The 16,192-nt window shown below is 45.8% G+C and overlaps 1 protein-coding gene across 1 annotated transcript; it reads right to left on the bottom strand.

Annotated features, from left to right (window-relative positions):
• Positions 1-944: 944 nt before the first annotated feature.
• Positions 945-15,019, bottom strand: LOC130068970 (high-affinity choline transporter 1). The gene is made up of 8 exons (XM_056232627.1): positions 14,830-15,019; positions 13,251-13,364; positions 12,774-12,929; positions 12,537-12,685; positions 9,021-9,164; positions 8,342-8,495; positions 5,172-5,389; positions 945-1,607 (listed from the first exon to the last, which is right to left on the bottom strand). The coding sequence occupies exons 1-8, from the start codon at positions 15,011-15,013 to the stop codon at positions 945-947; spliced, it is 1,782 nt and encodes a 593-aa protein (XP_056088602.1). The 5' UTR covers positions 15,014-15,019.
• Between the last annotated feature and the right edge of the window lie 1,173 nt (positions 15,020-16,192).

The raw sequence follows: 16,192 nt of genomic DNA, 5'->3' as shown, positions 1-16,192 counted from the left end.
TTTCCTCTCAGTGTCTGAAACGCTTCTGTGAAGATTCAGTCTCTCTAAGCCCCGCCTCTCTGAGAGCTGCTCTGCTGTGATTGGTCAGAAACACTGTAATGTCCTCAATCTCCACTGCAGCTTCAGCTCTTTCCTCTCAGTGTCTGAAACGCTTCGATTGAAGATTCAGTCTCTCTAAGCCCCGCCTCTCTGAGAGCTGCTCCGCTGTGATTGGTCAGAAAGCAAACACTCATTATCATATCTGAATCTCAGCTCTTGATCACAGTGATACGAACAGTAACGATGACGTGGGTTTTACAATCTCATCAAAGTGGATTTGCTTTGTCAGCAGAAAACAGCGTCTTCTCGACACGAACAACAAGAACCAACCTCTTCCAGTCGCAGATACACAACAGTGTTTGAGGGCGGAGCTAAGAGACGCTGTTCAGCCTATCAAGACCACAGATGGGCATTATGCAAATTAGGTACACATCTACAGGTTCAGCAGGAAGTGAGACTGAATTACTGACGACTCGTTTCAGTTCAGAATCACTTTTTTCTTTTAGGAGATGAAAACTCTATTTATCTTTGAAACTTTGTGGATCTTTTACATTCACAAACAGCTGTATTAAACACTACATGAAAGGGAATATCCCAAAAAGCATACTAGGGCCACTTTAAGACAGCTAATATTGGAATTGGAATATAGTGCGCACACTTTTCTGTCATCTTTGGAGCTTGACAGCCACTGACTGCTTTCACTGTACACTAATACGAGACATGAGGATCTAGAGCACATACAGTAGCCGACGCCTTTGAAATCATGGTGTTCTATAACAGTTGTATTCTAAGCAGAAAAAAGTGAATAAACGTAAGCTTGTTTCACAAAAGGTCACGTCACCTTATGATAAATGTCCAACTAGTTTCGCCCAGTGTTCCCTCTTGTGTCCTCGCTGCCGTCGTCTTCAGCAGTGTCTCTGCTGGTGCCGGGTGTCGGGGTCTGGGCTGACGGTGTCCTCGTCCGTCAGCACGTCTGTGTTCACGAACGTTCCCGCTAGAGAGCTTCCGTGCCTGGGCTTCACCGCAGCCAGCTCTGACAGGACGATGTTGTCGTGCGTGACGAGCGTCGTCTTGTCCATCGTCTCCTTGCTGTGTTTGGAAAGCACTGCGTCCAGGAAGTCGTACTTGGGCGAGAGAGTGCCGCTTTCGAACAGGTATTTGGCCAGATAGGAGAAGGCGGCGTTGCTCAGAAGCGAGGCGAGCATGGAGACGGTCTTGTAGGGGAACCTCTGCTCCACGTAGCGCTCCACCTCCAGCGTCAGGCGGTGCTGCTTCTCCCGCGGCCGCCAGCCGGGATAGTAGATGAAGGGAGGCAGCCGGAGGTACGGCTCGCCTCCGCCGACCCGCAGCAGGAGCCCGAACACGTACCCCGCCACCGACCCGTAGGTGTTGGTGCCCTTGACGAACAGCACGCAGAGCAGCTGAGGGAAGATGATGACGTACACCAGGTCCGAGCTCAGGTACCACAGGCCGTACACGGAGCCCGTCAGCAGGGCCATGGCCGTGGCCAGCGCTCCGAACACGAAGATGGTGATCCGCATCACCCACACGATCTCTCGGTCCGACGCCTGCCGGAGACACGCACACACAAGACATGACGTCAGGGCGGACCCGTTCACTGCGCTCGTGCCGTTACTGGCAACGACTCATCAGTGCACATTATCCGTAAGCAATAAGGTACTCGAGGCTGTGCTGTACGGTGAATAAGTCCCGGCTGAAGGGCGTTGTTAGGCACGACACGAAGCGGAGTCAGCAGTGAGTTATTCACCGTACACCACAGTCTCGAGTACCTTATTGCTTTATATAATATGGTCAATCCCCAACACAAATATTAAAGCCAAAAAATATGTATCAATGCAACTTTCATCAAGTAAAATCACTAAAAGCCTTTCTTCCACTGGAAAAAATAGTCCCACCCTGATCGTGAAAAGCAACAGAAAGTACATAATTTCTCCATTAGATGGCGGCAAAGACTGTCTTTATGAGTGAGTCAGTCAGTAGAGAAGACTTTATATTGAAAGAACTGAAACTTGTGAACAAGGAGAAGCAAGACGCAACTGATAAATGACTAACGTGTCACGGGAAATCCCCTTAACTTTTAAAAGGACAAGATATGACGGTGGACATCCAAATGGATATTTTATTACGAATATAGGACTGACCTGAAGGAAGATGCTATATCTACTGTAAATGCAGGAACACTCGCTCACTCGATCTCTCACAATACTCCATGTAAGTTTCAGTGAACAATATCAATGAGAACAAACATATGTTTACGTTGCTAAGAGTGGTTGCTAGGGGTGTTGAGTAGTGATACATAGAACCGTAGGATGAAGCGGTTTATCGTGAATAAAACACAGCTATCGACCAATCAGAATCAAGGACAGGAATTAACCGTTTTATAATATTGGTTAAAGGTGAACTAAGTAACTTTTTTACCTTATCCGAACAGATTTGGAGCCATTGTAATGTTTATATTACTGATTTCGTGTTGAATGGTGGTCGTCTCGCACCCCCCTGGTGCCTGTGAGCCGCAAAACCACCCTTGCAACTTTGGGCCGGCGAGCCGCCGGCCTCAGTGTTAGGAAGTATCGTGTGACATCAGGTCTCGCGAGGTAACGAATTGCTTTACGGCAAAAAACAGATCTGATAAAATTCTGATAAAATAAGCATCAAACTGAAATTACCCGGCGCCGTATACATGTGGTGTTGGGCGCGCATACAATACAGACTGCCGACAGTTAAAGGGTCACTCCACCCATTTCAACATTAATCTTTATTGAAAGTGGGTTATATATGTAGTCGAAATGTAAAAGAAATTTTAAATTTGGTGCCCTCTTGACCGAGAAAAGACAGAAAATAACTTTGGGGCGCATTTGTATGTAAGACAACAACTCCCACAATGCACCATGTTGCACAGCTCCGCAAGCCACTCCCACTAATCCAGAACAGCGCAAACATCAGAGAAATCGCTCTTCCGTCTACAAGAAGGCTAGCTGCCAAATGAGTTTAAAATTCATTTCACAAAAAATGTCTAGTTAGTTGTGGCGAGCAGGACGAGGGCGAGGGACGTGAGAGGATGACGCGAGTGATAATGAATGGCACCTGTGCAGCGGTCTCATATCTCTCACGGAGGAGCGGAAGCACAAAAGGAACAGGCCTGATTTTATGTTTTGTTTCTGTTGTGTGTGGCCAGCTGGCTTATACTTTTGTTTTGTATTTGTTTATTTTACTATTAAAACGTTTAAATGTTCGCCGGTTCCAGCCTCCTTCTTCCCACAACAACGAACCCCGTTACATTGGCAAACTCATTAGTGAATTACTCGTTTGTATTTCTTTCTATATGGTGAATTATTGCATGATACCTGCATGTTCAGTCAGGCGAAACTAGGATGGTTCACATCACAACACAAACGTCCGTGTGGTCGTCTGATTCAGAGATTTCGTCCAGGAGAAACTGCCTTGTTGAAATTCTCTGCAGCAGACGGACTCTATCTGTGTCCGTAGCGCACAGCGAGAGCACAGGCACCAGCAGTCCGCCCAGCTCGAGCCAGTCCGGGCTCCTCGTCCGCGACAGGCAGCCGCCTCCTGGTTCTCCATCAGCCTCAGCTGCTCTTCACTATATTGGGGCTCGTAAAGATAGCCACGAACAGCGGATTCGAGCAGCAGAATTTCAAAATCCTCTTCTTCCATATCATGTTTAGTTTCTTCCGTCATTGTCGTAACTTCCTATATCCACAGCGCTTGTTAGCTTAGCTTATAAACAAGATGGCTGATATTGCTTTCAGTATCTGCAAGTGAAGTCCCACCCACTGATCTGTAATAGCTCTGTTAGCGCATTAGGCACAACCCCCTATGGGCGGGTTTGAAAGGGTGGGAATTTGTGCTTGTAGTCTATACAGAAATCCCCCCTTTTTACACTTCCTCCTACAATGACGTCAAATGACGATTTTTGCGTCATTGTAGGAGGAAGTGAAAAAGGTAAATAGTAGATTTCTCTCGTCTCAGGGGAAAATGAAAGAATGTTGCACGACCATTCAATAGTATGACTGGTTGTCTAACAATGGACCTCTTAATGCAAATGGGTGGAGTGACCCTTTAAACAGGGCGCGCGCAGCTCTTAAAGGGGCCACACCTTATTTCCACTCGTTACAGCGTCCATCCTACTGAACAGGTACTGGTGTACAGGGGGAGGGGATCCGGCCGTGAGTGCGAGCCATCTCTGCGTGAGTGCTATTCACGACAGTACAAGTACTCCACAGCGACTCTAGGGGTCGCTGTTTGACAAAAGCGGAATTCCTACTTAGTGCTGCTTTAATGTTGTGACCTATCTGAACATCCAGGTCTGGCTCCATTGTTGACAAGTGAAGACTGAAAGAGTTATGAAGGCTTAGTGATGCTGATGTTGAGGTCATGTGACTTCTGTATTTACGCTCATACAAGTTGTGAATGAAACATTTGTTTCTTGAAGACTGATATGTGTAAAGTCCTTATCGCACGTAATTCGATGATTGATTTTCTTTAGCAAACACACACTGAGTGCACCTTAAACACACAGTTTCCCTCAGTGGAAGTAAAAGCATTGCAAACACAACAGTTCCACTGTTTTGCGAGTGACAAATTGAAGCACTTCAAATCCTGCCATCATAATCTACAATATGATTTAGGATTTGTACGCATTTGATCAGACAAAACAAATGTCACTGGCACAACATGAAGAACTGGCAGATCTAAAGACAATCGTGGTCTCGTTTTCTCTCTCTCTCTACAGGCTTTTTCTCTCCGTTTTCTTCACCACAGTCTTTGTCATGCATGTTTTCCTGGAAAGCTTCTAAACAAGGGCTTTAAGAAACTGAAGCATTTCTGTAAAGCTGCCACATAATCATCTTAAACCTTACCCCCTATTCAGAAAGGTACAACCCAACAAACACCTTTATACATCAAAACATTGGCATCCATTTAATGTACAACACATCCCACATCAGGTTCACATTTTTTATGTATTTTGTGGTCACTCAGCTATTCAGTTTCTACTAATAATGTTCATATATACAGAATACATTTTGGTTTTGTTTAACATTGCTTGTACAGTAATGAGACCCATAAGTGGACTAATGGCATTAGGAACTCACGGACTGCCGGAAAGCGAGCTGGTAGATGTTGCGGGCGAACATGGAGCTGGCGGAGAGGATGGAGGAGTCGGCGGAGGACATGACGGCGGCGGAGACGGCGCCCAGACCGAAGAAAGAGACGGCGGGCGGGCAGAGGTGCTGGAGCACGATGGGCAGAATCATGTCCGACTCGTCCTTCTCCACCGGAGGAACCGGCCCGTACGACGTCTGGTTCCAGTCTGATGACACACACACACAGTAGAAGTAGAGTCAAGTCAAGTCAAGTTTTATTTATAGAGCACAAGTTTAACACAACCGAAGTTGATTCCAAAGTGCTTTACAATAAAATAACATAAATCAAGAAAAGGAGTGGAGAAACCTTGACCTTTCACCCTGATTATGTAATGTGTGTCGCATCACCAGGTGTCCATGAGCATGACACCTAACCCCAGCTGCTCCCGACGAGCTGGATGGCGCCTTGCATGGCTGACACCGCCATCGGTGTATGAATGAGTGGGTGAATGTGAGGGAATATGTAAAGCGCTTTGGTGGCCATTGGGTCTGTGAAAGCGCTATATAAATGCAGTCCATTTACCATTTACCATCACAGCTAGAGCAAGACCAGCATTAGTGGATATAAGTATATAAATGTGTATTTTGTTATAAATGTCGGCTGGTTTGTCTAGATCAGACTCTTATTCCTCGGCTGGATCGTGTCGAGACTCTGAAGCTGCACTGAAACCAGAGACTATTTATATAGAGACATGCCACTTCCCCAATCCTTAATACAACTATATAGGGAAAACCCGTAACGCCAAAGATGGCGGTTGTATGCACATGCCCCGCCCCTCCAGCTGGAAAGCCAATCGTCTGCTTTTAACAGTCAAGCCGGAAAACATTTAAGCCTATCGTCTGGTTCCACCGACGCATGCACACAGTTGAGGTTTGCGACAGCGGAAAATATGTTACTGTTTGAAAAGGCGGCAGATTTGATGTGTTAGTTGTGTAAATATCAGACCTCCCAAGTCTCCCGGAAGTTCCGGGAGTCTCCCACAGATTGATAGCGGCTCCCTGATGACCGCAAATTAGTTCAAATCTCCCGGAATCTAGAGCGAGCGAGCAGTAGCGCGCGCACGACAGAGAGCGAGAGAACCCTTGCGCATGCGCAGTAAAAGTATAACCTGTGGGGAAAAAGGCGTTTTAAACCTTATTTTGGGGCAAAGTCATCACACTTTTTCAGCGATTTTTATCATATTTTATTAGTGTTTGTATACATGCAGTTTTTATGTCCCGGTGACCAGTGAAAGTGCAGTTCTGGGTCTCTGCCCATTCATTTAGATAGGAGCCTGGTCTTGTTAGTCCGAAATAGCTGCCCGGAGGCGTTGCCAAGATGGTGGCCGAGTGGCATGACTTGCCTAAAAGGACTTTGACTGAAACTCACATCTGGACCTTCGACCCGTTGGACCCCATTGAAGTCACTATATGGAGAAACCCTGGAACGTGTTCCTCAAAAACTTTAATTTCTTTTCCACTGAAGAAAGAAAGACATGAACATCTTGGATGCCGTGGAGGAGAGAAAATTATCAGGCAATGTTAATTCTGAAGTGAACTACTCCTTTAATTATATATTACTGTATGCAATATAATCTATAGTAAAAAATAAACATGCTATGCCTCATTTAGCTGTACAAGATGTAATGCCCTTTGTGAATCAGTCTTCATTCAGTAAACATCTGCTGATTAACTGAGACTCTGCGATCAACAACATTAATGAAGTCCCCGTAGATTCAGAGAAACTCCTGGAACATCTGGAATCAGCAGCCCGTCAATCCCTGATCTCAGAGCTGCTGTAGGACGCCTTTCTGCCAGAGACTGTGCAAAGCACTGGGCGTAGATTATCTGAGGTGATCTGACGCTAAAGCCCAATTTATACTTCTGTCGACCTCCCGCGGGAGCTACGGCGTAGGCTGTGTGTAGCGCGCGTACCCTTCGGCGTACCCTGACGCGCACCTCTCCAAAAATGTAACAACGCGTCAATTTTACGCGGTTGCAAGCGCTGTGATTGGCCTTTCAGAACCGCTCCCTCGGGTTTCACACGCTCCCTCTGCACGTGTAAATGCGCATCAACGCGGACAACATAGTCTATAGCGTAGAGGCTCCGGCGTAGGTCCGACGCAGAAGCATAAAGCCTTAACACTAGCAGACAAGCGGCTAGTAGTGACATCAGCGGCAATCCACCTGTCACTCAATTATGCAGAAATTTAAGGAGTAATATGTAATATTAAACGGATGAGTGTTAAAAATACCCCCCCACAGTCATCATGAAGGGCAGAATTAGCTATATAGACCAAAACCACTTTACGCACCAGGCTGTAAACGTGTTTTTCTCATAGACAGTATAAGAAATGGACAGAGCCATCTCATTGGAACTCAGTTGAGACAGTTGAAGCCCATTTTTAGCGATTTTTGGGCACTTCCGTTCCTGACGCGCAGACTCAAACCGACTCAAACTAAGCTTGATGACGTGAGCAACCTGTCTGACAGACGTTAATCTTCTAGTAGCTGTGCGTGGAAATTGCCAACGTTAATCTTGCAGAGATGGGGAACTTGAGCAAAGAGTTCTTTGGCGTGAGTGAGCAGGAGTAAGTATTCCGTTGCTTTTATGGACTCATTATCTACTCCCTTGACGGGACGTCCCCCCGATCGCCTGCGAGCTTCTCCTCCTGTCTGTACGGTAACTTCTGTACAGCGCGACAGAGAGTCGAGTGGTTATGACGCAATCGTTAGCCTATTTTTACAAAATCTGTTTCTACGGGGCCATAATGTAACATAGAAGGTAATGGAGCCCTTTATACATTGTCGTGTTTCTTTAGAAATAAATAATGGACAAATGGAGTCTTTAAACGCCTCAGATGTAAAGTTATTCGCTGTCAAAGTGACGCCAAAATGAATGGGAGTCAATGGAAATGCTAACGCAAGTGAAGTTCTGCTACAAGATGGCGGTGCCCGGCCGGCTTCAACTTCCGGTCGATGGATTACCCCCTTGGTTTTTCTGCTGTAAAGTTGGGCATTTTAACATGCGGGTCTATGGGATTGAGTCTCTTCTGCAGCCGGCCTCTAGTGGCCAGAGGAGGAACTGCAGGTTAAGGCACTTCCGTGTTGGTTTGAAGAGAGAGAGGGAAGGTTTCTACCTGTGGAGGCCCCGATGGCCCCGATCAGGACGGACGGGATGGCCATGACGAGACAGCCGAAAGCGGCCAGGAACGACAGGACTTGAGCATAACTAGCAGAGGAGGCCGAGAGAACCCGCTGGAAATACACCTGCCACGGGATCCCGCCCAGCATCTGCACACACACACACACACACACACACACACACTGAAACAGCAGCAGGATCGGGTCGTCATCAATCAGACTCCACTAACCCTACACAGATACCAATAGACTACGGGATATGATTCAGCACTATCAGTGTTAGATGGCCTCAGTCAGTGTGGAGCGGTTGTGGAAACTGGCAAAAGAATGACAAAATGCAGGAAGATGCAAGTGTGTGTGCGTGTTGATGATTGTGTCAGTGTGTGTGTGTGTAAGTGTGTGTTGATGATTGTGTTAGTGAGTGTGTAAGTGTGTGTATGTGTGTGTGTGTGTGTGTTGAAGATTTTGTCAGTGAGAGTGTGTGTGTGTGTGTGTGTGTGATGATTGTCAGTGTGAGTGTGTGTGTGTGTGTGTATGTGTGTTGATGATCGTGTGTGCGTGTGTGTGCGTGTGCATTTTCCATGCAATATAGTCATTAAAATAAGCCCTACTCTTATGTCTCATGCGCTGATGTAAACCCATCACTGAGAAGCATGAGTTAGCGCACAGACTTACGAGAAGGCAGAAGTTATCGGCCCATATCCAGCCGTCGGACGGGTCGATCTCTCCGAGCCACGGAGGCTGAAACACTGCGGTGACGGCCGTCACTCCGATGTCCGACACGGCAGGACTGGACAGAGCGAACGGCACGCTGATCCACTGGATACACACATTCACACACCGTCAGGGATATCACTCTCTCAATGATCATCAACCCCACTAGATTAACATCAATACTGTGGCTTATTAAAGATGGAGTGGCATGCCATGAAATCATGGTGCAGATTATTTCATACTCTAATAACAAACCCATCCGCCCAGTTGCTCTATTATTTTGTTATATAAAAAGACAAAAAGCACAAGCTGAATCAATAGTTCATGGTAAATTCATGTTTGCTACTGCTGTTTTGCTGATGGAAGACCCTTTGAAATTTGAAGAATTAAAGGAATTTAATTCCTTTGGTAGTTTAAAGCATAAGTGCATCTAGAATGACGATAAAAGATACATTATTAATAAAAACTGTTGATAACCACAGAAAATGAAAATATTTAGGAATCATCTTGAGCAAATAAGATTTATTCCTCTGTCTTTATAAAATGTACAGCTCTATATTATTTTTATCAAGGTCTTACAATAATCCCATAATCCAGCAACACATTAGACCGCATGAACTGATTTCACTGTGCGTTTAATTCAGAAACTTCATACATTTACATTACTTTCACTGTGGGGACGAAACAAGCAAAAACGACTAGAGACTCAATGGCGGGTGACGTCATCGACCAGGAAACTATAAAGCACACCTGAACCAAACAGCATCAGCTTCTGTGTCTTCAGCAAGCGCTCTGTGTGTGAATCATTGACTCTGGTGTTTTTGCTTGTCCTCAGAAGTTGCTAAGCAGGAGTTTTTCACCATATATATTTATTATAAAAGAAAAAACAATATAATGGCGAGCGAACAGCATTTTAGGAAGTTTGTTCATCCTTGCACTCGTTATCTCACGGGTGGGGATACACACCAAATATGTGTTGTGTGCTTGGGAATGCAGCATGCCCAGTCAGCTCTCGAGGGAGTTGAATGTGAGCATTGTGAGCGGCTGTCATTGAGAACGCTGCGCTCCCGCCGATCACTCTTCGAGGAGGGCGGTTCGGCTCGCGTTACCCGTGGCTCGGGGTCACGCTAACGACGGATGATCTCTCACGGGTTGGGAGGCGATCATGAGTGGATGCCCAGCTCAGGGTCTGTGGACCATCATCTCTCGTGGCATTTAAATTGTCTAGAAATGTTGGCGGTGTTCCAGGCTCTAAAACACTTCCTCCCAGACCTGAAGGGCCATCATGTGCTTGTTCGTTCAGACAACACATCGGGGGTCTCAAATATAAACCATCAGGTGGGTCTGCGGTCGCGCCCCATATACAAGTGGCTCACCAGATCCTCCTGTGGACCCAAGGGAAGTTGCTCTCTCGAAAGGCATTTTACATCCCTGGGTATTTAGATCATCCTGTTGAGGCAGGGGCCGAGGCCTGGGAATGGAGACTTCACCCTGATGTGGTGGAGCTGCTATGGGAGAACTTCAGTCGAGCGGAAGTAGACCTATTAGCATCCCAAGAGACGACACATTATCCACAGTGGTTCCCTCTCAGCCACGCAGCCCCTCTGGGGCTGGACGCTATGGTACAGATGTGGCAGAGGTCACGTCTGTAAACATTTCCCCCGATTGCTCTGCTCCCAGGAGTTCTGGAGAGAGTTCGCCGGTCAGTCTACGGCTAGTAGCCCCGTTCTGGCCGGCCAGAGTATGGTTCTCGGACCTAGTGTCTCTCCTCAATGGCTCTCCTCTGGAGATTCCGATCAGGGGGGACCTACTCTCACTGGCGAGTGGGTCGATCCTTCACGCCCGCCCAGAACTGTGGAAGCTGTGGGCCTAGCCTCTAAAGGCAAGGCAAGGCAAGGCAAGGCAAGGCAAGGCAAGACAAGACAAGTCTATTTATATAGCACATTCCATACACAATGGTAATTCTAAGTGCTTTACATAAAAGAAATTAAAATAATCAAAAGAAATAAGAATAATTGAAAGAAATACAGTACAAACAGTAGGGGCCCAGCTCATAAGTTAAGGTCTTCCAACTGAGGTTGTTGAGACCATCCTCCACTCCAGAGGTCCCTCCACGAGGAAACTCTACGCCTTGAAGTGGAGATTATTCACTTCCTGGTGCAGAGAGCACCAGCGGGACCCGGTTAGCTGCCCGCTGGGTGCAGTGCTGGAGTTCCTGCAGGAGCGCCTCTCCGCAGGGTTATCCCCCTCCACACTGAAGGTGTACGTGGTGGCCTTAGCTGCTTACCACGTCCCTTTGAGTGGGGGATCTTTGGGGAGACACCCAGTAATAACTCGTTTCCTTCGTGGCACTTTGAGGCTGAGGCCAGCAGTCCGCACGAGGGTACCGACTTGGGATTTGGCTATTGTTTTAGTAGGCCTCTCTCTAGCTCCGTTCGAGCCCATTGAGGAAGTTGCTGAGAAGTTTTTCACTCTTAAGACCATCTTTCTCCTTGCAAATTCGTCTCTCAAGAGGATTGGAGCCATTCAAGCACTTTCGGGATTTCCCTTGTGCCTGGAATGTTCGCCTGGTATGGTGAAGGCCTTTCGTCACCTGAGGGCGGGCTATGTTCCCATGGTCCCTACTAATATTGTTAGACCAATGGAACTGCAGGCTTTCTGTCCTCCTCCTTTTTTGACGTCAGACCAAGAGAAGCTAAATCTGCTCTGCCCGGTGAGGGCACTAGATGCTTATGTCCACAGAGCTGCCCTGTGGTTGAAGTCTGAACAGTTGTTCATTTGCTTTGGGTCACCCAGGAAAGGGTACCCTGCATCTAAGCAGAGAATGGGCAAGTGGGTGGTCGAGGATATCTCAGTTTCTTATGAGTCAGCTGGTCAGCCTTCGCCTTTGGCTGTATGAGCTCACTCCACTAGGACTATGACTGCTTCTAAAGCTTTATTGTCAGGAGTTTCCCTCCAGGATGTATATGATACGGTAGGCTGGTCTTCACTGCACACATTCGTGAGGTTTTATGATCTTGACTTTTGCTCCATTCCAGGGGCGCAGGTGCTTTCGTCCGAATGTGCGCACAAATTTAACACACACAGGCATTGGTTATTATGGCGGAGTGGGTATAGTGTTCCCACAGCGTCTCGACGCAGCTCGAGTTCCCTTGAAAGGGAACGTCTCGGTTACGTATGTAACACTGGTTCCCTGAAGAGCGAACGAGACGCTGCCATACTCCCTGCATGCCTGTGATTGACTTGCCTATCAGAAGCTGACGATATTTGGTTCAGGTGTACTTTATAGTTTCCTGGTCGATGACGTCACCCGCCTATGACATCTCGTCACACCACTGGACTGATTCCATACGTGCTTCATGATGCAATCACTCAGGGGCGTTCCCCCAGCATTTTGACGCAGCGTTTCGTTCCCTCTTCGGGGAACTAGGGTTTCATACGTAACCGAGACGTTATAAGTTTGTAGAGAAGACTCACCAAACCCAGAAAAATGCAGAAGAGCTGGACAACATCAGTGTAGGCCACAGAGTACAGTCCTCCGACCAGCGTGTAGAAGACCGCGATCAGCGCCGAGATCACCACAGACACGTTGATGTTGATGTCCACGATCACGCTGAGCGTCGCCCCTGTGCAGAGGACGAGGGTGAGACACACTGAAGACTGATGGAGGCTGGAGCTTCACCTGTGTGTGTGTGTATGTGTGTGTGCGCTCACCCAGCGCTGACAGGATGGCCGCTGACCAGAACATCTCTCCCAGTAACGCAGGGATGAAGAGCAGGCCGCCCATCCTCTTCCCATAGAGCTGCTGGAACGGGTCCAGCATGGTCACGTATCCTCGGGAGCGCATGGGCTTGGCGAAGAACAGCCCGCCTGAGAGAGAGAGAGAGAGAGAGAGAGAGAGCGAGAGAGAGAGAGAGAGAGAGAGAGAGAGAGAGAGAGAGAGAGAGAGAGAGAGAGAGAGAGAGAGAGAGAGAGAGCAGCTCACAGCCAGAACCAGAGCTCATATGCTGGAGAGTGGCTCTGAAAACTGGCCTGACAAGATGTATTCTTTTGTGTTTTACAGAAGCTTGTATCTGAGCTCAAAGCTCACAGACACAAACATCTCGTTTTCATTACAGTAAAGTGCTGAATGTGGTAATACACTTTTAAATGCTGAATTATGATGGACTGATCAGTGTAAAGGCGTCTCACCCACGACCAGACTGAGCGCGTATCCGAACGGAGCCTGAGCCCAAGCCAAGCCGGAGCCGGGCAGATACACAGACTCCGCTGTCCCGTTGATGTAGCCGCCGCCCACCCATGTGGCTGCAGACAGAGACACGTCATCAACACACACACACACGCACGGTCATCAACACACACACGGTCATCAACACACACACACACACACACACACACACACACACACACACACACGGTCATCAACACACACACGGTCATCACACACACACACACACACACACACACACACACACACACACACACACACACACACACACACACACACACACACACACACACACACACACACACACACACACACATTCACACTGTCAGTGAGTGTGAGTGTGAGTGTGTGTGTGTGTGTGTGTGTGTGTGTGTGTGCAGCTCTACACACACTATAACTCTACACACACTATAGAAATTCCTTGATTATTTCATTCATTTTTAATATGCCAATTAACCAAACAGAACAAGTTAATGACTTTCTTGAATACTTTCAGTTCTAATTAGCATATTTAGGAGAGAGAAAGAAAGAAAGAGAGAATAATTAACAATCTCAGTAACACCGTCCTTATAGCCTTTATGTAATGCAGTAATTCTGCAGCTTATAATGCACTGTATGAACATCTATAACCACAGTTATAATACATAATAATACTCATCCAATCACTATCACACCTTTAGAAAATATAAGGCATTAAAACACGACAAACAACCAATTTCAGAAAGTGCAGATGTTATAATGCATTTTACCTTTGGCCAGAATTATTTATGAACAGATATAATGCATTATAGTGTACATTATGAATATAATGCATAATACATAAAGACTTTAATTACAATTTCTAAGAAGAAACAATTAACCCCTTTAAAACAAAAGATTCAAATAAGAACCAATTTTAAGAAACTAATTCAACAACTTCCCTTTTATTACCAAACACTGTGCATGATGTCATAAATCAGCAGTTGTGTATCTCAGCGCTGTTTCTGTATTATTGTGTAAAACACTCCTTCATCATATTCGCAGGAAAATTCACTGTAAAAAGTGTTCAGTTCACTTACTTAAAAAAATTTGTATTTTCCCCGTTGCCTTAAAATGATTAAGTAAATAAACTTCATGCTTAAAGGCAGGGTGGGTGAGTTTGAGAAACTAGCAGAAACCCCCCCATCAGTGCATTCGTTTCGAATGGAGAGAGTAGCTGTGTTTACTGCAGCTTTGATACTCTCCTTTTCAGAGTACTTACATTTTAGATATGTATTGGTAAATAAAGGCAGTTTAAACAAATTTGGGAAAAAGTGTTTTAGAAACAAACTGCCTTTAAATGAAAAATTAAGTTATGTGAACTTGACAATTCCACATTACTTAATGTTTTTAGATTAAGTATGAAGTTTATTTACTTTTATTTATCATTTTAGGGCAACGGGTTTTCTAAATGTTTTTAAGTTAAGTAAGTGAACTGATGACTTTGTACAGTGTTCAGCTCTATAACAGCTGTAAAGTGATGAAGATGTTGGGGTTAGGGTGAAAGGTCAGAGGAACCCTCACCGGTCATGGTGAATCCTCCCACGAACAGGCCGATGTCTCTTCCTCCGACCATGATGGACTCGCTGCGGTCCGTTCCCGCTGAGATCCCGGAGTTCTTGTTCTTCCACGCCGCCCAGATCCCGACCGCCAGGATCAGCAGATAGAAGATGATGATGGCCAGCAGCCCGTCCACATGAATGGCCATCGTTCACTCCTGCACACACACACACATACAGGCACACACACACGCACACGCAGGCCCACACACACACACACACACACACACACACACACACACACACACACACACACACACACACACACACACACACACACACACACACACACACACACACACACACACACACACACACACACACACACACACATACAGGCACACACACACACACACACACACACATACAGGCACACACACACGCACACGCAGGCACAGGCACAGGCACGCACATGCACGCACACACACACGCACGCACACACGCACACACACACACACACACCAGTACTAATCAGATCGAGTCTTTATTCAGACTCCTTCAACATTTCTCACATTATCAGTTTATTCGCTATAGTTTAGAAAATGGTAGTAAATATGAGCAGAACTCAGAGTTCTCAGATCAGTGGATATTTGACTGGTTTTGTCCGTCCTTCTGTTAGACTCTCACACATGAATTATGTTGAATATCTGTCAGCTGTTAAATTTAACTACACAATTAGAGAATACCAGTTTAGCTCAACCAGTGACCAAGCAATGCTTCATGTTGTTCAGTGTGTGTGTAAAAAGAGCATTAGCAATTACAGAAAACACACTTCAGCAAAACATGATCAGCTCAAAGTGGAGGAATCATTATTGGTCCCGAATTGTTATAAATGTTACTGGTAGTCTCTGTATGAAGAGGTTTTGGGTATAATCACAGTTTACTTTATTTTGCTCTCCTCACTTACATAAATGAATATTGTCCTGATCACACTAGTGAAAACATATCATAAATTATATCTGGTGTCTGAATAATTTTTGGTTTGACTGTACATAAACAGTTAAAGATTAATGCTGTTTATATCAGGTTAATGTTTAACTGTCTAGATCAAATCAACTCAAATCTATTGACATAGAAAAAAAGAAATACGCTACATAATACCGGCTGGATATAGTATTATTTATTTATTACAAATAATTGAATTATATATTTTTGCGTCTATAATGTTTTTTTGAGCTGTCATAACACTTTAGTGTAATCAATAACATTATTTAATCTTTGCATCCAAATGCAACTTGCTTTATTTTATTAGAAAAACAATTCCATTTCAAATTAAGCAAGAAGCAACAAGTAGCAGTGCACTGTAATTCGACTCTCTCACTCAATAA

This window comes from Rhinichthys klamathensis, unplaced genomic scaffold (assembly GCF_029890125.1).
Source record: "Rhinichthys klamathensis goyatoka isolate OS25496 unplaced genomic scaffold, OSU_Roscu_1.1 h1tg000350l_1, whole genome shotgun sequence".
Classification (NCBI taxonomy): domain Eukaryota; kingdom Metazoa; phylum Chordata; class Actinopteri; order Cypriniformes; family Leuciscidae; genus Rhinichthys; species Rhinichthys klamathensis.
This window is presented reverse-complemented; position numbering and strand designations above follow the sequence as displayed.